This window comes from Aedes albopictus, chromosome 1 (genome assembly GCF_035046485.1).
Source record: "Aedes albopictus strain Foshan chromosome 1, AalbF5, whole genome shotgun sequence".
NCBI lineage: Eukaryota > Metazoa > Arthropoda > Insecta > Diptera > Culicidae > Aedes > Aedes albopictus.
The window spans coordinates 321,966,650-321,988,323 of record NC_085136.1 but is presented as its reverse complement, the minus strand read 5'-3'; the positions used below and the strand labels follow the sequence as shown (position 1 = coordinate 321,988,323).

Sequence of the window (21,674 nt, the reverse complement as noted above, 5' to 3'; positions counted from 1 at the left end):
GTGAATAAAAAATGTTTTGGGAATAATTTTAACATAATCAGACGGTGGGGGTAAAATGGACAATCGGTTCAAATTTCACCAAAATTTCATAATTTTTTATGCAAACTCCAGAATCATCAGCCATCATACATATCGTGAGATAGTTGAAGTAAAAAGTTATAAAAAAATATTTTATATCAACAAAATATAATTTTCATCCAAAAAAGTGCTTGTTTTTTACACTATTTTTACGATAATTATTTGAGTGTGTTTCAAAGTTTGTATTAAAAATTTTAAAGCAACAAAATAAAGGTTTCGTATTAAATTTGATAGTTTGTAATTAAAAACATAGAAAAAATATGCTGTTATATAACTTTTAACGACTTGTTCATTTTACCCCATCGATTGTCCACTTTACCCCCACCGATTTTTTTCACGCTATTTTGATGCACGTTTTGGTGAAGAAAATAATCAAAGAAAACAATATTTTTTTTAAATGCAATCCTTTACGAGAATTCTAGAGTATATCATTACCTTCCATGTTACTCGGAAAAGCAGATGGATTTTGCCGTATTTCCACTGGAAACGACCAAATTGCTTAGGTTGTCCACTTTACCCCCACCACCCCAACTACATAAATAAAGCTCTTGTGCTACCAGAAACCTGTGCTACTGCCGTGACTCTTCTGCGACATCTGTGCTGCTTAGATACGATTTCCCAAGCAACACACATGTCATATAAGAGTTACGGCAGCGCAAGTTTTGGTTGTATAGAAGTTAATTTGACGTTTTCTAGCATTGAGTTGAAATAACGTAACGTCTCGTAACTCTTATAATTATATATTATGACAACCATGTTACTGGGGTGTTGTTCACTGCACAAGTATTATGGCTGATGTTGATGCAACACTTTTCAAAGTAAAATGTTTAATATTTTACTAGAGCCACTTACTGGAGCAAATATGTACTAAATGACGCACTATCGGAGAGTTCATGGGATCCTCAATATTGTTTCTCCACGGTAATCGAAAAAGTAACTGATCTGAGAATAGATCACTGGACTTTCGTAGCTCCTAATACCAAAACAGGTCGCTGGGCGGTAATGGATTAAGGATTGTGAGTGGCTAAGGCCTTTAAGGTGATGCCATGCGGGATTTCAGAAGAGTATATGGGGTTTTCAGGAGGCGTTTTACCCCGAAATGCTTTAGGGTTTTCCGTTGGTTGGCTTTCTGGGGATGCAGGGACTTTGAGGAATTTAAGGGGCTTTCAGAGAGATGTCGTGGAAATCGTCAGAGAAGTTACGGCGGCTTCTTGGAAAGCTTCTCCCGGTTTGAAAGAAGTTGCAGAAAATCTCAAGGGGTTTCAGAGGGGTTTCAAGGTATTTGAGGTGGCTTGGGGCTTCCTGAGAGTTTCAAAGGAGCTTCCTGGGGGTTTCAAGGATGTTCTTGCGGGGTCCAAGGGAGATATCCGGGGGTTCAAGTGAAGTTTTTGATAGCTCTAGGAAATTTAGAATGGTTTTCTAGGCGATCTAGGGGCTTTCACGGGGTGGGGCTTCAGGGGTTCCCCGGCGATCTAGGGGTTCCCAGGGGTTTCGGAGGTACTTCAAGGTGGTTTCAGAGTGAAAGCGTGTCATGTTAGAGGATTTCACGGGGTTTCAGGGTGTTTTAGGTGGGCTCGAAAAGTCATGGAACTTTAAAAGGGCTATCTCATGGAGTTTCTAGGAGATTCAGGTGGGTTTTGAAAAGGGTTTTAAGATGTTTCAAATCGGAGAGAATAATAGAGTTTCACGGAGGTTTCAGTTAGCCTGGTGGTTAAGGCTATGGATCGCCAAATCGGAGATGGCGGGTTCGATTCCCGTTCCACTCGGGAAAATTTTCTCGACACCCATAGAGTATCATTGTACTTGCCACACAATATACAAATTCATGGGATGGCAGGTAAAGAAAGCCCTTCAATTAATAACTGCGGAAGTGCTCAAAGAACACTAAGATAAAGCGAGGCAGGCCAAGTCCCAGTGGGGACGTAGAGCCATGAAGAATAAAAAAGTGGGTTCCTAGGGAAATCAAGGGGTACTTGGTGGTTTGATCTATGTAAGTTCCTCGAGGATCTAAGAGAGTTTTTTATATTTATTTCAAGAATCATGGGGGGGGGGGGTTTCAAGGAGATTTAAAAGACTTAAGGTGAGTTTAAGAGTGGGAAAGTCATGGAACTTTAAGAGGGCTATCTCACGGAGTTTCTAGGAGATTCAGGTGGGTTTTGAAAAGGGTTTTAAGGTGTTTCAAATCGGGGAGTATAATAGAGTTTCACGGAGGTTTCACTTTTCAGTTAGCCTAGTGGTTAAGGCTATGGATCGCCAATCCGGAGACGGCAGGGGATCAAAGAGGTATTTCAAGGCGTTTTAAGGGGCTTCAGCGAAATTTCAGTAAGTTTCAATGGATTTGCAGGGCCGTATCCAGTGTTAATTTTTTAAAATAAAAAGTTTAAAATACGCTTTCAAGAGTGTTTTCATGGCATTTCCTAGGAGCTTCAGACGATTTCGCAGGGCTTTCAGGGAAACATTTGTAAAATATTTACAGATATGTTCTTGTCAACACGGTTCATGATTTTCAATTGACAGACGGTTCTGGACAAAAAACGGAATAAGCTTAAAGAAAAAACGTGTGCAACGTTTCAAAATGTTTCGGAAGTTTTACAAGCAAACACTTTGCCAAGCAAAAGTTATAATGGTTTTAAATCAATATAAAATTGTTAGACAATTTGTTAGCAGCATCTGAATTCATTCAGGAGCTCAACTGGGGATAGAAATACATTAGGAACCTCAAACTGGATTTTAACCAGAGTTGCTCTTAAAATTCCTTCAAGATTTGCTTTTGAGATTCACAAAGATGTTGGCGAATTCTAGAACTCGAATTCTTACAAGATTCTTTTCTGAAATCCCTCCAGAAATTCCTTCTGACGTTTTTCTGAGGGTCAGAAATTCTGCCTGAGATTTTCAAAAAAAAAATCCTGGGATTTTTTTTGTCTGTATTGACGAGATTTTTAACCCTAGGCTAGTTCATCTCGGGACCCACGCTTTACTTCCCTTCGGAAGGAAGAACTCACATTATGTGAGTATTTCGGGAGTGGGATTCGATCCCAGGTCCTCGGCGTGATAGTCTTGTGTTCTAACCACCACATCAGGTCCGCTTCAAAAAATCCTGGGATTTTATTTTGACTCATTTTATGGATTGCTGTAAGATTACCTTTTGAAACCTCGATTTTAGCGTATTGATTTTTTTTAGACTTCTTTAAAATTCTTTAAAATTCCTTTTGGATTTATTACTCCATTTCCTTCAGGAAACCCCCCAGTAATTTTTTTTCTTCGAAACCTCCGGGAACTCCTTCTTGGACTACTCCAGTAGCTTCTTCTTAAAAACTTACAGAAGCTCCTTTTGCAAGTCTCCAGGACTTCCTTATGCAAATCCTCCATAAGTTCATGCTTCACCCATTGCAAATTCTCCAGAAGATTCATTTTAAAATACTCCAGAGGTTGCTTCTGGAAACTCTCCAGGTGTTCCTTATGAAACCTCTTCAGAAATCTAGCAGTTCGTTGTGAGAATCATTCAGAAGTTCCTTCTGGAGAGCGTGCAGGAATAGAAATCCTCCAGAAGTTCTTTGGGACAGTTCCCCTGGACTTCTCAATTGGACTCCATCACGAGTTTCCTTTGAAAATTCTCAAGGAATCCCTGATGAAATCCCAGTATCGAACTCCTGGATTCCAAATGATCGCAGGGAGTCTTGAGGGGTTTTGTGCACGTTCCAGGGCTCTCAGGGAAATTAAGAACCTTCGAGCGGTATTCCAAGGGGTTTCAGAAGCGTTACAGGGGATTGAAGGCGTTTTCAAGGGATTCCATGTGCGTGTCATGAGCGTTCCAGAGGTGTTTCAAGAAGTTTCAGAGGCATTCTAGAGGGTTTCCTGGGCGTTTTAGGGGGTTTCAAAGTGTTCCAAGGTGTTCCAGGAGTTTTCCAGTGGATCTCAGGGTGCTTCAGAAGGGGAAGGAACGTTCCAAATGGTTTAAGCGATTTCACAAGAGTTTCAGGTGTGTTCCAAATGTATTCCTGGCGGTTGTAGGATATTTCAAGGGAGATACAGGGTGTTTAAGATGGCTTCAGGAGGTTCCGGTACGCCTTAAAACACCGCTGAAACATCCCTGAAACTTCCTTGAAAGCTTTCTGAAAATACCGGAAACGCCGTGAACCCATCTGACATCCCCTTAAACGTCTTCTAATATCATTAAACTCTTAAGAAAGGGAACGTCTTAAAACGCCTTAAACCACCCTTGTAATGCCTTAAATCTCCTCTGTAGACCCGAGGGAAACTTCTTGGTAAAACATTGTGTGTTGACAAAAATCGGTACATATATTCGTAATACAGTAAATGATCAATAATCACGCTTGTATACTCGATGACTCATACTCATGGGAGTTTTTGGATACCCTCAGACAGTTCAATAACGTGACTGCATGCTTGCCAGATGCGGAGAGAACACAGCTCCGGGCAAACTTGTTCCGAGGATGTGTAGGGATGAGTTTGGCTGGAATGCCGTTTCAACGGCTATCACCGCATCGTCTTGGAGCTACCGAGTATGGCTAGTTCAAATGCGGTACAAGAGATGGTCCAGGGGCTCAGAGTCAGCTTCGTAGGTCATACCGGTGCCCTACGGTCGAAATCGACCCTTAATTACAGCGAATAAATGGCCGCGGAGAGGAAGTCCTGGTAGCGTTGCTGTCGTGGCGTCGATCTACTGGGTTAGATCTGAGCCCGCGGTTGGAAAGGGGCCCCCGGTAAGGGCCGGGTCAGGTGGAGACCCTACTGTTAGCAACCTACTTGTGCTGCTGATAGGGCCTGAATGGTAGTGATACCTTTGCCTTCAGCAGGTCAGATCTGGTTGCACGTAGACATCAGTTCTTGATGTCTGCAAAACAGTTGGGCATGGACGTGGGGTTGACCCTGCTCGCCTCCCGAGGACAAAGGGAGTGGTGAGGACCACTCAGGAAACTGACTAAGTGCCAGCTTGCTACCATGATGGACTCTCGAAAGCGAGTCATCGATGTTTGTTGCTGCAGGCTACGCAGCTAACCTTGAACATGCAATGTGTACTAGCCTCTCCCTGTAGCATTGCCTTCTTGGTAGTTCTGGAGAGACGAAGGGTTTGGCGACCATAGGAATGTTGTTTAGTGGGTTGTAACCGTTCGGTTCCAATATTAACTTGTTGGCTCCACCACCAATCCTTTTGCCCAATTCTCCCCTACAGAAACGTACACACTGGGAGAGACACACTCACGGGTTGACAACACCAGCGGCAAGTGAGTGAGCGTCCCCCTTTCTCGAGATTTACCAAGCTATGACAAATCGATTGATTCGAGCAGTTTTAACATGGAAAAACATAATAGCTCACAGGCCTAGTGGTTTAGTGTCCAATCCACAGATGGCGATACAACGTAAAGGGTGAACAAACATGGCCCTTAACATTAAATTTATGTGTAATAGATGTTATAAAAGCGGCAATGATCGACAAAAGAACTCTCTTGGTGACTTTGATCCTCGAACGGAATCGTAGTGCGCGCGGTTATTCTAATTAGTCGAGGGTCGAGTACAAAGGATTTACAAAACCAGTATTTGTACAACAAAATGTGTTAGTAAAATTAGTGAATGATTAGTAAAAAACTATGTTAGTGTGCTAAAAGTATGTAATTCCACGAGCAAAAATACCAACGAAGACAAACATATTAAAAAGATAAGAAAAAGGTCCATGCAAGGGGCCTTTTTCTTTTGTGCCTTTTTTCTAAAACAGCCAGTTCTCTACCACGGCGGAGAAGTTCACGGAAGAACCCGCACGAAGTTGTGAAGAGGCTGTGGAAATGAAGTGAACGTTGTGCCCATTGTAGATGTTCGGCAGGCTTTCCAGAAACCGCCATTGTGTCAACCCCGAGTATATGCCCGTCATCGGTAGTGCACTATTCGGCCGCCATCTTCCAAAAGTCCATCGGGAAGATATCTGCCAAACACGCCGTAACAACTCTCGCCCAAGTCTGGCAACCCGTCCGCACACCTGGACGATCAACCACCAGTGATGACGCTGGTCTTTGACCGGCTATTCCCAGCTACCTCATCAACCAGGATCCGGATCCACGTCGAGTATCCAAAGAGCATGCAAGTATAGACCCCTTTTGACGTCATCAATAAATGATTGTAAATTGTAATTAGCTTCCGTGGTAGCTTATTGGTAGAAAGTGTAACCCTGAATGTGAAACTCTTACACCACTTTGCCCCGTTTTACCGAGTTCATCACGGAACTTTCAAACCTCGCCGTTCGGGGATTCCAGTTCTCATTCCATTTACAGACGTTGCCCAGTCATGTTTGTCCGTCCTTGATTGTTTAACCGTTTGTGGAAAGGAGATACGTAAATTATCCTGTCCTGCTTGATTCTCTCATTTGTGGCCAGTGTACAGTGGGAAAGGAATGTGTTAAACGACCCTGTAGATCCCTATCCCATGAGCTTCCGAGTTACAGGGTCGAGGAGTGAGTAGTCGTGGCTTTTACTATTGTTGTAGATGACGGCCTTAACCCTACACTACCCAGACCTTCCTGTTGGAGTATCTATTCAAGAAAAAAACGAAGTTCATTAGTGCTCTCGTTCCTTCCTCCTCCCTCCAACTTTCTCTAAGCGCCCTTCGTCCCTTTACCTTAATCCTCCTGAAACCATAACTTAACCCTAGTAGGATGTCGGGAACAATATGCCCAATATAGGCACGCTGAACGTACTCTACGCCATCGTGGTGTGAGAAAGTTAACATCTTAGGAGGGTTAAATACAGCATCTAATTTAAATACAAATAAATTCCACTTAATGGAACCCTAAAGAAGGAACCTGAAATGAATTTATCAAAATGGATTTTACCTGTTAGGAGAATCTTGTGTACTGATATGAAATGAATATCCCATACCCTTACTGTGACTCACCAGCGCGACGACACAACAAGAGCATTTGGCGTAGTTTTTATTTTCGTATTTCTCCTTCCCACACCCACTACCGTACAATCCCACCGACGCAGCGGCTGGCGATGATCTTCGCCATACACGCAGCCAACAGTTGTAGTCATCAGATAGTTTCGCCCTCCGGTTCTGGGAAATATTAATTAACGCTTCGGAAACAAAGATGTCGCAATTCGTGTGAGACTGTTTGGGCGAGGGGAGGACGAATTTGGGTGCTGCCGGATCGGGAACATCCAACATATGGTCCGGCGAGATTGGAGATGGGACTTCTCTCTTGGTGGGATAAAGCCATTAAATTAAAATCGCTCGGAATGAGATGTCCCGTTCAATGAATGTATCCCTTCTTGTTTCTTAAGCAGTAGCGAAGCGGACGAAGACATTTTCGTAAGTGGAAAATGTTGCTCCGAGCGCTACATCAAAGACTAGTCGGCAGCCTCAGCCATCACACAAAAGTGAGAAAGGTTAATCAATTTTTGAATTTATAATTTATTTTCCAAGACGAAACGCTAGGAAATCTCACCATTTAACACCGCTCTCGATATCTTGGTTGGTGGTCCCTCGGACTGGGGTGTCAACATCTGCGACGAACATCGTAGACTGGGGATGAGTCCCGTTGTCGCCGTCGTTGTCATCTTTGTCGATGTAGAGTTGACCTGCGGGTCGGCGTCGTCGTTTTGAAGCAAGCGGAACAGAACGATGAATTAGTTATTCATGGGGACGAGATCGTTTTAATTAATGATTCACATGGAAGCAATCATCATTATAATGCAGTCGAGGGGGGATGGGAGGTGCTCGCACAGTTTTCTCACACAACACAAACAACCGACACCATACCAGTCCAGTCAGTGTAGTGTAACGCCCTTGGTAACGCCTTTATCGATGTCGTCCAGTCAGTGGCTATCCACCACCGTCAGACACGAACCTTGAAACAACACCAACTCATCAATGATTCAGAGATTTTCCACACCTTTCACTACCCCCATTGTTGTAACCGGTGGGTACCATCGATGATGATGATGATGATGATGATGTCGTCGTGTAAAGCTGGGTGTCCCAGCAGGATCCCAGAAGGATATGACAGATGTGCGCTAAAGTTTCTGCTTTCTCTCTTGTTTTTCTTCTCCACTTTACAGGAAAGTTTACACCCACCACCGCCACAGTAGATACCAGTACGTAATTACCAGGGGGACGGTTGTGTGACAATAAACGGTTCTCTTGATGTTACATGTTGATATAGGGCATGCTGCATGAATTGGTTTAATTGTATACTAATTGTAGATGTTGGTAGATTTTGTGCATGTCGTTTCAAATTGGTGTTTTGTATTTTACCATGACTTGTTTTGTTCAGATAATCCGAAACAGAGGCGCTGTAAGGTTTATGCCTTTAAGAAAAGTTTTTATTGACGTAAACTACGTCAATGAGGAAGTTCCTGTAGAATTTCAGAGGGAATCTTCGATTCACTTCTGGGTAAACTTACCAGATTCTGGATGTCAAAACGTTTAAGTTTTCTGTTGAGATTTCAGCAGAAACCTGTGAGGATACCAGTAAAATTCCAAAAAAGATACAAGTGAAGAACTTTGTTAGAACTCTATCGTTAATTTGCAGGAATTGGAATGATGACTCCGGAGAGGACTTTCAGTGGCGTTTAAGAGAGTATCACAGTGGGCACAAAATTGGACGACATTCGACGAGACATTATTTTTGAAGACTGACGGCAACCTTCGATTAGGATCAATTGCTAAAATTAAAAGTGATTTTTAAGATTATGATAGCTTTGGTGTTTATAAACATATAAGAAATATTTCCAGAATACACTTCAACCTCGTTTTACGTCCACCGTTGGCTGAGTAACAAAAAATACTACTGGTAAGACAATGAGCAAACTAGATTTTTTCATATTTTTGTAAACTTCTATTGATTGAGGAGATGCTACAAAAAATATAAAAATGTTCAGTATGCTTATTGTTTTAGCAGTAGAATTTTTTAAAGATTGGCCAATGGTGGACGTAAAACAAGGACAAGGTGTAGCTGTAAAAGCTGTAAAACGTCTTATTTCTTATGTTATTTTAAGCAATTAGCTAAAGGAATAAAACCACACAGTAATTTTCACAGAAATAGCTGCAAGGATAATTGAGCACCCTGGACCGTCAAGTCCCATCCAAAATACGGTCACGACCTCGAATAGGGTCTTCTTGAGCACCCCGGACAGCGTCGTCCGGACGGTAAGTCCCATTCGCGTCCGAAGACTAATTCCAGCTGACCCACTAATCAAGGCCCTATCACTCTCGCTGACTAGTGGAACATACATGGTTTTCATCACAACCTGCCGCAATTGGAAGCTCTAGTCCATGGTTTTCAACCGGTTGCCTTAGCCATCTAAGAGATACATCACGACTCCCCCGCGACGATGGACAACACCCTAGGAAAAAGATAAAACTGGGGCTAACATCTACCAGATGGTTGCAGTCGGTGTGTCTATGAACTTCACGGCTGAGGAGATTGATCTTGTCGCGGTCAGACTCCCCTGGTTCTTCACCATATCGGTTATTTCCTTTTGAGGAGGCAGATGTATCGTCGATGTTGATTGTAACAACAACCTTGCGATCCTGAATGGCACCCAAGCGTTTATCTGCGGGCTGGTAGAAACGGCCATCGACGTGCCTCGCGCCACCATCACTAGTCGCCTCCTCTGGTCCTTGGAAATGGACACCCGGGGAAGTGATTTCTACCCAATCACGATATACCTCAACAAATCAGTCAGCCAGGAAGTGAACAAATTCCCCCATACTCAACCGCGGATTTGACTGCTCTCTGTGCTGGGTCGGCTGAAAACTCTATTCCGAAGACTATCAATAACCCGGGCAGAAAGACTTCCCGAAATAAAGACTTCTCCGAATATTCGTAGAAAGGCCATGTGCACCTTCAAATAGTCTCAGAAAAACTTGCTCGCCGAGCACCCAAATCAAGAACTAGCTAAAAAACGATACCAAGTCACCCGTAGCGAATGCAAATTATTAGGGAAATCAAAGAAAAAGGTTGGATCGAATTCCTCGACACAATCAACGAGGACCAGTCATCCTTGGAGCTGTGGAGAAAAATCACCGACCCATAGTTGAGTATAGTGGACTTCCCAACTACCCCTGACCAAGGTCAACTCTTCAACCAACCCTTCATCATGGTGGAACTATGCCCTGAACAGGGTCAAGGGCAAGTCAGCTGAACCAGATGAACTGGGGTACTCGATACTAAAGCTTCTCCCCTACAGCGGTAGGCAACTCGTGTTAATAAATCAAGAATGGAACGCCGGCACACTACAGCAAGACTGGAAGCACAGCCTAGTAGTCCCCATACCCAAGAACTCTGGACCGACTAGTCCCTCTAGCTATCGTCCGAGTGCACTTACCAGTTGAGCCTGCAAAATTTCAGAACGGGTGGCAAATTGTTGGCTGATGGAGCACTTCGAGTTCAACGGCCAACTAAGATATAGCTACGCGTACTCCGGCCAGGATATGATGCTGAGACCAAAAAAAAAACGCTTGTCATATAAGAGTTAGGAGTCCTAACTTAGGACAACACAAGTTTCGGTTGTATATAAGTTAAATTAACTTCTAAACAACCAAAACTTGCGCTGCCGTTACTCTCATATGACATGTGAGTTGCTTAAGGGTTTACCTAATGAATCTCGGAAATATCCATGACGACGCATTGAAAACACAGCAACACGTATTCCTTGGCACTTATTTAGAAGTTTCTCAAGAAATGTCTTAAAAGGTGAATTTTCAAACTGGTCCACGAGTTTCCTCAGAAATTCATTCGAAGGCATATGTTCATGCCTGTATTATTTCGTGTATTTCTTCAAACATGTCTGAAGGAATTCCTCCAAAAATGATTTTCCAGGATTATTTTTTTTTATTTCTCTGAAAATTCTCAAGAAATTCTTCTAGAAATTTCTCCAGGGGTTTCTGCGAGAATTCCTCCAAACGTTTTTTCAAAAGATGCAATTCCGCGAGGATTTTTTTCCCATAAGTTCGTGGATTCTTTCTCAAAATTTTTATTCCAGAAACTTTTTCAGAAACCAGTGCTTGAATTTCTCTAGAGGTTTTTTTTTTGAAATATTTAACTTTAATCAGGGATTTTCTCGAGCATTGCTCTAGCAATTCCCCAAAAGATTCTTCGGAAGTTCCTTTGAATAGTTCTTTCAGATATTCTTCCACGCATTGCTCTGACTTTATTCAGACCTCCCTTCGGGGATTCTCTCAGATTTTTTCCATAGATCTTCTCAACAATTTCTGCACAAATTAATTCAAAAGGTATACCTTAAATTTTTGGAAGTAATTTTTCAAGATATGTTCCAATGAATACTTGCAGAGGCTTCTTCAGTGCTTCCAGGTATTATTTTAAAGATTTCTTCAAACATTTATTTTATAGGGTTTCAGTGGTTCTCTAAGAATTTCTTCTGGGTTTTTTAAAAATGTTTCTGCAGGATTTCCTTTAGAAATATCTCCTGGTAGTAGTTCAGGGGTTTTGGTGTACTAACCACTTTATAAATTGTAAAAAAAAAATCCTTCAGAGGTATTTCCAGGAGATCTTCCAAAGATTCCTTCAGAAAATCCTAAAGAATTTCACCAGTACCGCTGTCTGTGAATTCTACAGTGATTTTTTTTCAAGATCGCTTCTAAATTTTTTGTACGGATTTTTCGATGAATCCATCCACAGGTTTCTCAAACATTTTTTCCTTGCAGAGTTTCTCCATAAGTCGCTGATGATTTTTTTTTCAGAGAATAAAGGTAGTATTTAGATGTTCATCCCGGAATTTCTCTCAAGATAATTGCTTCCATAATGTTATTCCACGAATTCCTCCAAAAAATTCAAGAGTTTCTTCAGGGAGTTTTTTGGTTTGCCTCCTTCTAAGGGAATTCTTGAGACAATCCTCCAGAGATTTCCAGGAAAAATTCTGCATGGATTCCTTAAAGAATTCTTCGGTAATTTTGTGAAATTTCTGGAAGAACTTCTGAAAATCCCTGGAGAAATATCTGAACAAATTCTGCAGGGACATCTTAAGACATCCCAGGACATATTTATAATGGAACCGCATGAGCAATTTCTAAGAAAAATCATTGAAGGAATTTCTAGATAAATTACTGAAGGAATTTCCCAAAGAATTCTTTAAGAAACTTTTGGAACAATTTACAAAGCAATCCCTGTAGGATTTGCAAAGAAAATAGAAAAATTTCTGAAAAACTCCTTGGAAAAAGTTAAGAAGTAATCCATTGCTGAAATTTCTGAAGAAGTCCCTAAAATTCTCAAGAAGTTTCTGAAGAAAAAAATGTCTCCTTAAAGTAGTTTCAAAAGGAATTCCAGCAGGAATTTCTGAAAAAAAAACCCCTGAGGAGTCGTGATCAGGAAGGCGGACCATCTCCTGAAGTGTCGGCTTGAGCCTATAATTCCATGAACGTATGAGTACACTTCAGCGAAACTCCACGTTTGAAAGCAAGGATTTTCGGTATTGAAAAAGTCTTCAGTAAAATCCCTGTAGAAATCTTAGGACGTTCTTTTGAATGAATGTCTGAAAGGCTATCCGATGAAAATCCTGAGAAACTTTTTGAGGAATTTCTTAAGAACTTTCTGGAGAATCTTGTATGTATGTATATAGGTAGCCACCATCCTAGCTTGAGTCTTGCTCTGCATGCAGAATTTTCTGGAGAATCTTCTCGGTAAATCTTAGGTAGGGTTCCTAGAAAAAAATATGAAGAACTAGCTGATCCGGCAAACGTTGTCTTGCCCAGCTGTGGTGGTTTGACATCTGTTAGCTCATAACGTCACCGCACTCTAGATTGATTTCATTTCGATCGTGTTGATTTCCTTCCCAGCTCATGCAAAATCAATTTTTTTCAATTTTGTTACTTTTCTAGCTGATTTTCGTAACTTTTTGTACATATAAACACAGCCACCACGAATACGAACCGAACCGTGCAAGAGTCATTCTGATCGGTTCACCCGTTCGTGAGTTTTGTTGCCTCAAAGGAACTTCAAACTCATTTTTATATATATAGATAGATAGATTCATAGGATCATTCCTGGAAATATCCTTCAATAGCATTCTTGGAGTATGTTTTGAAAATAAATTTCTAAGATAATACATTGAGGAGTATCTGGCAGAAATCTTGATGAAATCTCTGTTTGTGCTCCTGCAGGAATTTCTGCCTGAATCACTGGCAGTAGTAATGCATGAATCTATGGATGAATCTCTGCAGAAATTTCCGGACACATTCGATGAAATCCTCAAAACCAAGCCCGTGCACAAGGGAGGGGTTTTGGGGGTTAAACTTCTCCCATTGCCGATGTTCCATACACTATAGGCGCCCCTCCGCCCTTTGTCAAAAATAGGAAAAACCCCTCCCTTGTCGCCTTTTCTGTGCAGCAGATCTGCTCAGAACAATTTCTGAACAAATCTTTGTTAGAATTCCTGAGGAAATACCTGAAGGAATGTCTGGAAATTTTTCTAAAAAAAATCAATGGAAATTTTTATTAAAGAATCTTTGTAATACTTTTTAGAGAAATCCTTGTGGAAAACTTTGAAGGAATCCCTAGACAAATTTTCGACGAATGTTTTGAGCGAATCTCCAGAAGAATTTATAAAGAAATTCCGGGTGGTATTTCAGAAAGAAAACATTTATTATTCCATGTTGGGAATCTAAGTCACTGCGACCAGTTGTAAGATCTATTGTCTCAAAGAAGGAACTCATAGAGATGGAATATCTGAAGGAAGCCCTGGAGAAATTTCGTAAATAATTCCTGGAAGAATTTCTGAAAAAAAATGCCGGAGCAGTTTTTGTAGCAGTAATAGATTCTAGGACCGAATTGCTGGAACAAGTTCTGAAGGAATCTATGGGTTAATTTTATAAAAACATTTTTATTATTCTTTTTCGGGTTTGTCACTGCGACCAGTTTTTAGATCTATTCTGACAAGAAGCCATAGAAGTTTTTCAACGACTTGAATCCTAGCACAAATTTATGGAGGAATCTCATAAGGAATGTTCGAAGGAATCTCTGAGGAAACTTGTAAACGAATCCCTGGAAGAATTTCCGAAGTTATCTTTGTAAGAATTCCTAAAGCAGTCTGAGGAAGATTTTCAAAAGAAATCCATGGAGACATTTCTGAAGGAACCTTTGATTTTCTTAAAGCATCACTAAATGCATTTCTAAGGGAATCCGTGGATGGTTTTATAGTAGAATTCTCGTACGAATTCCTGAAAAAAATTTTATTAAAGTTAAAAAAAAAAACTCAAGCAAGCTTTTTAGAAGGCTTTCATCCAGAAGTTGTTCCCCAGAGACCAGAGTAAATTTTAGATATTGAGCCAGGACTTTTTCTCCAGGAATTCCTTCTGAAAACTTCCAAGAATTCCTTGTGGAAGTTTCTATAGGTATCTCCAGAAGTATGTGACTGGATTTCTTGAGATAATCGTTCAGGGATTCATTCAAAGAATTCTTCTGGAAAATACCCGGAGGAATGTCTGCACATATTTCGTAGAGAGCTTTAAAGACATTCCTGATAAAATTGCAAGAGCATATTAAAAAAAAATATGTTTTGGAATTTCTCAAAAAAATTCTAGGAAAAACATTGGAAAGAATTTTTGTAAAAATCTCTGTAGAAAGTATTTCTGAAAAAAAAAAAACTCAATGGAAGAGCTTTCGACGAAACCCCAGAAGAAGTTTCTGAAGATAAAACTTATAAAATTCAAAAGTACTTCGAAAGGAGTCCAAGCTGGAACTTATGAATGAGCCCCCAAAGGAATTTCTGAAGGAATCTTGAGTAATATCCCTATAGAAAACTAATGAAGTAGTTTTGAATAAATTTTTGGAGGAGTATTTGAAAGAAACCTAGGTGAATTCGTGTAGGAAACTCAGGAGGAATTTCTCAAGATTTTTTTTTTTTTTGAGAAATACCTGTAAAAACTTCTTGGGAAACACTGGGTGGAATTATAAAAAAATGTATATTGAGGAATTGATTAGAACATCTCTGCTAAAAATCCTTCAATAAAACTCTTGGAGGATTTTCTGAAAGTATTCCTTGAGAAATCTGAAAATGAAAAAAAAATCTTAAGAGAAACGAATAAATAAGCTTCTTCAAATATTCTTGAAAAAGCATCTAAAGAATCTGAAGAGTTTCATATAATATATCTCCAGTTAACCCGGAAAATTTTCCGAGGAAATATTGCGGCGCTTATAATAAATCCACATTAGGCGGCGGCGATATGGCCGCTAGGAGATTCCCGCGATACAGACGCAATGTCAAAATCGAACAGATACTGTCACCCACCCACAGCATCGCAGCAGCTTTCAGGCCGTTCACATCAAAACAAAAGTTAGCACAGTGGCATCTCAAGTGGCTAGAAATCGTAATAATATTTATCGCGACATTGTTTCACTATACACATACGCATCACCTCGTCGGCTTTGTATTTAATAATCGGGATGTTATTTAGTGATGCTGCGGGAGGATGTGGCTTCATCTTATCCATTTCCACATTGCGTCTGTATCGCGTGCATCTCCTCGCGGCCATATCGCCGCAGCCTCATGTGGATTTGATATGAGCGCCGCATGCAGAATTTCTGACCATCAGGTCGTTCATAGTGGTGCGGTCATATTTTGGCAACTTGATTGAAAAGAAGAAGACAAACGCGTTTCGCGGATTTATCTTGCAAGGCACAATACATGGACGAATATCTTGAGGAAATTCCGAAGGGAACTCTGTATGAACTCCTGCTAGAATCTCTAGAGGAAATGCAGGATTTTCTGGATGAATCCCTAAAGAAACTCCTAGACACATTCATGGGGAATTTCCAATAGAATCCCTGGAGCATTGCTTGAATAAATCTCTGGTGGACTTCCCGGAGAATTACCTAAACGGATTTCTGAAGGAATCTCTGGAAAATTTGCTGAAGAAATTCCACTGGAGTTTTCCGGAAAATTAGGCGACCCTGATTTTTTTCAATTTTGTTTTTCTTCATATATATATAAACCCTACCTGTGAAAAAAATTTCATTGAATTCTGAGAACCTTGGTACCAATTTGTACGATAATAAAAAAAATGCCCAAATCACATAACCTGTTTTTATATCTTGTTTTGTTATTATTAAATTATCAAGGCATAACTTTTCCATAACAAATTTTGTTGGACAATCTCATTTTGTTATAATCAAGCTATTGATATACCTTCATTAAATTACATTTCAATAACATGTTTTGTTGAACTACAAGTTTTGTTATTGTTGTACTATTCTGATCAACTTATCAACAATAGCATAACAGTAACAAGTTTTGAAATCAAAACAACAGATCGACAATTATGACCTGTCCCTTTGTTTTGTTACATTTTTGTATTCAGATAAGAAGATTTTTGAACGAATCCTCTGAAGAATTCCTTAAATACTCTTCGGAAAAAAAAACATTTGAAAGTTCTGGAGGAACCTTCGATAAATCCCTAGAGAAGTCTCGAAAGAACTCGTAGCGATTTTTTTTTTAGAAATTCCAAAAGTAACTCTTCTGAGAAATTATTGGAATTCTTGGAAGAATCGTTTGAAAAATTCTTGGAGAATCCTTCGAAAAAAATCCAGGTGAAGTCCTCAAAGAAATTTTCAGAGAAATCTTAAGATGAACTTCGGGACAAATAATCACAGGAAATTCTGAAAAAATCCTTGATGGGATTCTATGCACAATTCTGGAGGAATATCTAGAGGAATCTTTGAAAATCCGTGAAAGATTCCATAGAAGACCTCTCGCAGAAATTTGTTTAAGATTTTTCGGATCTATTTATGGAAAAGATTATGACGAAATCTGTCGACGAATTTCTGGAAGAATTATAGGACAAATTCCTGAAAAAAACCTCATAGAAGTCCCTTGATAAACACAGAAGAAATTTTTGACGGAATCCTTAGAGAAATCGATGGAGGAATTTCAGAAAAAAATATTACAGAATTGATGTTTAAGGTCCTGGAAATCATCAGAGGAAGTATTGGAGAAATTTTAGCAAATTTTTTGGAGGAATCTTTGTAGAACTCCTGGATTCTACAAACGAACAAAATTCACACATTTCTATCGACGACCAAATTTTTTTCAAGTATAATTACGTGTTGATTTCAAAACCGTGCTCCGATAACATTTAAAGTAGAACAGTTTATATATTACAGCTGGAAGACGAAGCTCGTATTATTTGATAATATAGAAATAACTAAAGTTCAATTATCTTGCGTTGTGGTGAACCAACTTCAAATATCTTAGAATGAATTACAAACTGAATTTGATATCAAATAACAAATTTTGCTCTCCGATTATGATCCATAACATATTAATACCAAAATTTGTTATTGACATACTTTCCGAATTCACTGTTATTAAGTTTTTGTTGAAACTAACAAAACAAGTTATTAAAATGGTTTTCCAGGAATATTTTTCTGTTATAATATTTGTTATTTTGCCGCTTATGACCGACAAATGTATAACATATTATGTTATGTTAATAACTTAAAAATAATGGGTTCTATTATTCAGTTATTTTGCCTAAATAACACAGCTCCTTATGCTGTTGTTATTGCTTTCTGCTCGGGAAACTATGCAAAAATGTTGTCCTCATCCTTTAAGGGTTCATCGCTCTACGTTCTGTCGGGTTCCTTGCTGCAGCATTATTGCCCACGCTGCATTCTTTTTCTCCAAATTCGTTCAGCAGCCTTGGTTGAATTCATTCAATGGAATCCTTTCAACATCGTTGACGCAATCGCTGAAAACTTTGCGTGCAACCCTTTTGCATGTAAAGCTTTAAACACTGCAAAATCACAGTCTATGTACAGTACACCTGATGACGCTACACCCGGCAAACGGGTTTATGTAAAATTATGATAACGACACTCTTTGTTTATATTTTGAAATTAAAACAACCGTCACTATCAACGACGCACAATTTTATGGCACCCACACGTTCACCGAATTTTACTGATGACTGTGACGTACTTCAGCAAATCACTTTAACGAACAAGTCTCTCTCCAAGCGTTCCATTCTGGTGGAACCATCGGAGCCCATAGTGTCTTCCGAATGATATGTTAGCTCGGTGGCATTCACTCCTCTGCTGAAAGGACATAAAATAGCACACAGGCTACGATAGCGTGAAATGGCTGGAAAATCCTTTTCTTTGCCTGTTTTTTTTTCGGCAAAAAATGCATCACTTCCGAATCAGCGATTGACTGATTGTTAGGCAATAAAAGTGAAATGTTCGGGACATTTTAGTTTGGAAAACTGATTGGGATTGAACTAAAGAAGAAGTGGATCGAATCGCGGATGGCGGTTTTAAAGATTTTTCTAAGCCGTACTAGTATCACACAGGGAAATTGTTCATTGTTCATTCCATCTTGACAACTCTATGAAAGAACTATTGCTACCGGTCTTTGCAGCAAACGTAACAGTTAATTCAACCATTTGATTCTAAGCTCAATTGTTGGCAAATTTCAAATCCCACACAACGCTCATTCGGATGGCAAACTCAAACCTCACCCATTTTGTACAGAAAAGGTGAGAAAATTGGAAAAGTTAGGTGCGAAAGCGATTACAGCGACCTCGACTCACAGTTCTCGCACTGCCAGCCAGTCAGTTCTATTTAACAGTTTAACTTTTCACCATCAGTTAAAACCATGGCATGACTTAAATAAAACAGCAAGCATGCGGGGGCTTTAGAACAACCGGGTGGGATAAAATCCAACTTTTTTGTTGCAGCCACCGCTGCCGCCGCCGCCGCCGCCAAAGCTTTGTTGGAAGGTTTTTAATGTGTTTTTTTTTGTTTTGTACCTACTACGTGGAAAATCGCAATGAAAATGGTGACGATGACTCTCGTCGCGTCGGTGGCGTTGCGTATGAACGAGTGCGATGCGAACGATCACCAGAGGAACAATAATGAAAAAGTTTTAATCGATTGTCGTTTAATGGTGCGGTGGAGCAAATTGTTGGCAATTGAATTAAAAAGCCGACAGTTGCAACCAAGGGGAAAACAATCGATTGTTTCGACATTATTGAGCGGAAAATATGGAGCTTGTATGCATTCATAATCGTTTGTGATCCAAATTAGTGGACTACTCTTGTGTACACCACTGTTAATCCTCACCGGAGCCACCATTGAAAGAGTCCTTTCAAAGTTCGTTGCAAAACTCATCATGATAGGCCCAGAAAAGTTAGCCATCTGTCAACACCGGTGGATATTTCGGATTCCGTAAACCGAACAGCTAACGGAAGAAAGGAGGAATCCATCCCATTCACAAGAAAGGCGTCCATTGAACTTCAGAGTGATCACCGTTTTGAACGCCACCTACAAAGTCATTTCCCAGATTATCTTCCGTCATGTGTAATCTAAAACATATGTGGTAGTGAGATGTTATCAAGCCAGCTTCTTCGACGGCCGCAATCATTTCAGGAATTCCTTCTGACAGTCCTTTTAAAACTTCTTCGGGAGTAGCTGTTGAAATTTCTATGCAAATTCTATGCAGCCTCGTAGCCGTGCGTTTAGGGTCACCAAGCTTCTAATCGCACCATGCTGTGGGGTGAGGGTTCGATTCCCGCTCCGGGCGATGAAACTTTTTCTGACAATAGTTTCTTCTCCGTATCCACTGGTGCATGCTCCGTGTGTCCGTTGTCTAGTGTTAAGTTTCGTTCAGTCTGTACAGCTTCTGGCTGAAGACGGTGTCTGTGCCTTTTTTTTCAATTCCTGCTTCAACTCCTTTGGAAAATTTGTCGGCAATTTATTTTGGAATTGGGTTTGACCAATTGATTTGATAAACATTCGAAATTTCTTCAGTTATTCCTAAGGCAATTCTTTCAGGTTTTTTGAAACTCATTTGACAACATCTTAGATAATTTTTAAGGAAACTCGTCCAGCTATTCCTTTCGTAATTTCTCAAGAAGATTTTCAGGAATATTTATGGGGTTTTCTTTGAGAAAAGCAGAAAAAGCTTCCTGGGAAATTTACACAGTAGCTTTAGAAGAAATTGCCAAAACATTTTGTCAAAAAAAATTCAAAGGAAGTGCTGTACACCGAATTAATTCGAGATCGCCAATGGAATCGCCGAAGAAATTATCGATAAATCAGCCAAAAGAAATAAAAAAAAAAACAAAAAAAAACGCTTACAAAATTTATAAACAAAATCCTATAAATATATAAGATTTATAGAATCACAATCATAATCACAATACAAATACCGAAGAAGTTTTAAAATGTATTGCGGAAGGAATTTCAGTGGAATAACCGCTTACATTTTAAAACAAATTTCCTAATAACTTGCTGATCAAATTTCAATGTAACTACCGGCGGAGAAAGTCTCAAAATAAAAATGCCGGAGGAATGCTTGAGGAAATTTCAAAACCAACATCCAAAGTAATTACAAAAGAAATTCCAAAATAAAATATAGAAGGAGTTTCTAAGAAAGTTTCGAAAAGAGTGGAGCCTCGTGGCTGTTCGGTGAGCGTCACCAAGCGTATAACCGTACCATACCACATGGGGTGAGGATTCGATTCCCGCTCCGAATGATGAAACTTTTCATAATAAATCTTCCTTCCTCGTATTAACTGTTGCTTGGTATGTGTATTGTGTCCGTTGTCCTGTGGCTGAAGACGGCGTCCGTGTTTTTTTTTTTTAATTTCTCTTGGACGTGTTTGATTTCCTTCAGAATTTGTTTAGGTAGTGCCTTAGGGAGTTTTGTGTACTTATTCCTTCAGAAACTGTATAAGAAACTCTTGTAAGAGTTTTTGCAGGAATTCTTCCAAGGATTCCTCCAGAAAATTATCTAGGGTTCTCTCAGAAATTTATCTAGAAATTTCTTCCAGAATTCCACCACAGGGATTTCCTCAGGGATTTCTACAAACATTTTAAAGGGATTGCTTTAAAAATCATCCACTGTGTAGTCCCACAATTCCTCAAGAAGGTCTCCTCAAGATGTTCTGCTAGGAATTTAGGAAGTGTCTCAAGAAGTTTATTCAGAGATTCCCAGACAATGATCCAGAAAATTCTTAAGATATAAGTTCAAATATTGCTTTAAGAATTTCCGTCCAGGATTCTCTTTAGAAAATTTTTGATTATTACTTCTTGGAATCTCCAAAGGTGTAACCAAAATTTTTGTAAAGGTTCTTTGAGACAATTCTTCAAGGATTTATTTAAAAATTCTTTCGGAGATCCTTCCACTTTTGGGCAGCTTCATAAACAATTCTTGTAAAATCCCTGGAGGATTTTATCTGAAACAATTTCTGCAGGAATCTCTGAAGTTATTCCAGAAGATATCTACTATGGAATCACAGTAGTAATTGAAAACCTTCGTTAGAATTTCTGCAGCAAGTGAAGCTTCCAAGCTTCTGAGAGAAGCTTCTGAGGGAAGCTTTCTTAGCTTATGAGGGAAGCTTTCCAAGCTTCTGAAGGAAGTTTTGCAAGCTTCGGAGAAAAGTTTTTCAAGCTTCAGAGAGAAGCTTCTCGATCTTCTTAGAGAAGCTTTTCTAGCGTTTGAGAGAAGCTTCTGAGAGAAGCTTCAATTGCTCTGAAAGAAGTTTCCCAGCTTCTTAGAAAAGCTTTTCAAGCTTCTGAGTGAAGCTTTTCTAGATTCTGAGAGAAGCTTCTCGATCTTCTGACAGAA

At 39.8% G+C, this 21,674-nt stretch overlaps 1 protein-coding gene across 4 annotated transcripts in view; it reads left to right on the top strand.

Moving 5' to 3' along the window:
- LOC109406630 (uncharacterized) overlaps positions 1–21,674 on the top strand; it is a 688,592-nt gene that overhangs the window by 450,439 nt on the left and 216,479 nt on the right. For 3 of the 4 annotated variants that reach the window (XM_062847227.1, XM_062847225.1, XM_062847226.1), the window contains one exon: positions 8,148–8,183. The exons of the other annotated variant lie outside the window; for it this stretch is intronic. In XM_062847227.1, the coding sequence (XP_062703211.1) occupies positions 8,148–8,183 (36 nt within the window). The remainder of the gene's footprint in view (positions 1–8,147; positions 8,184–21,674) is intronic. 4 annotated transcript variants of the gene reach the window in all.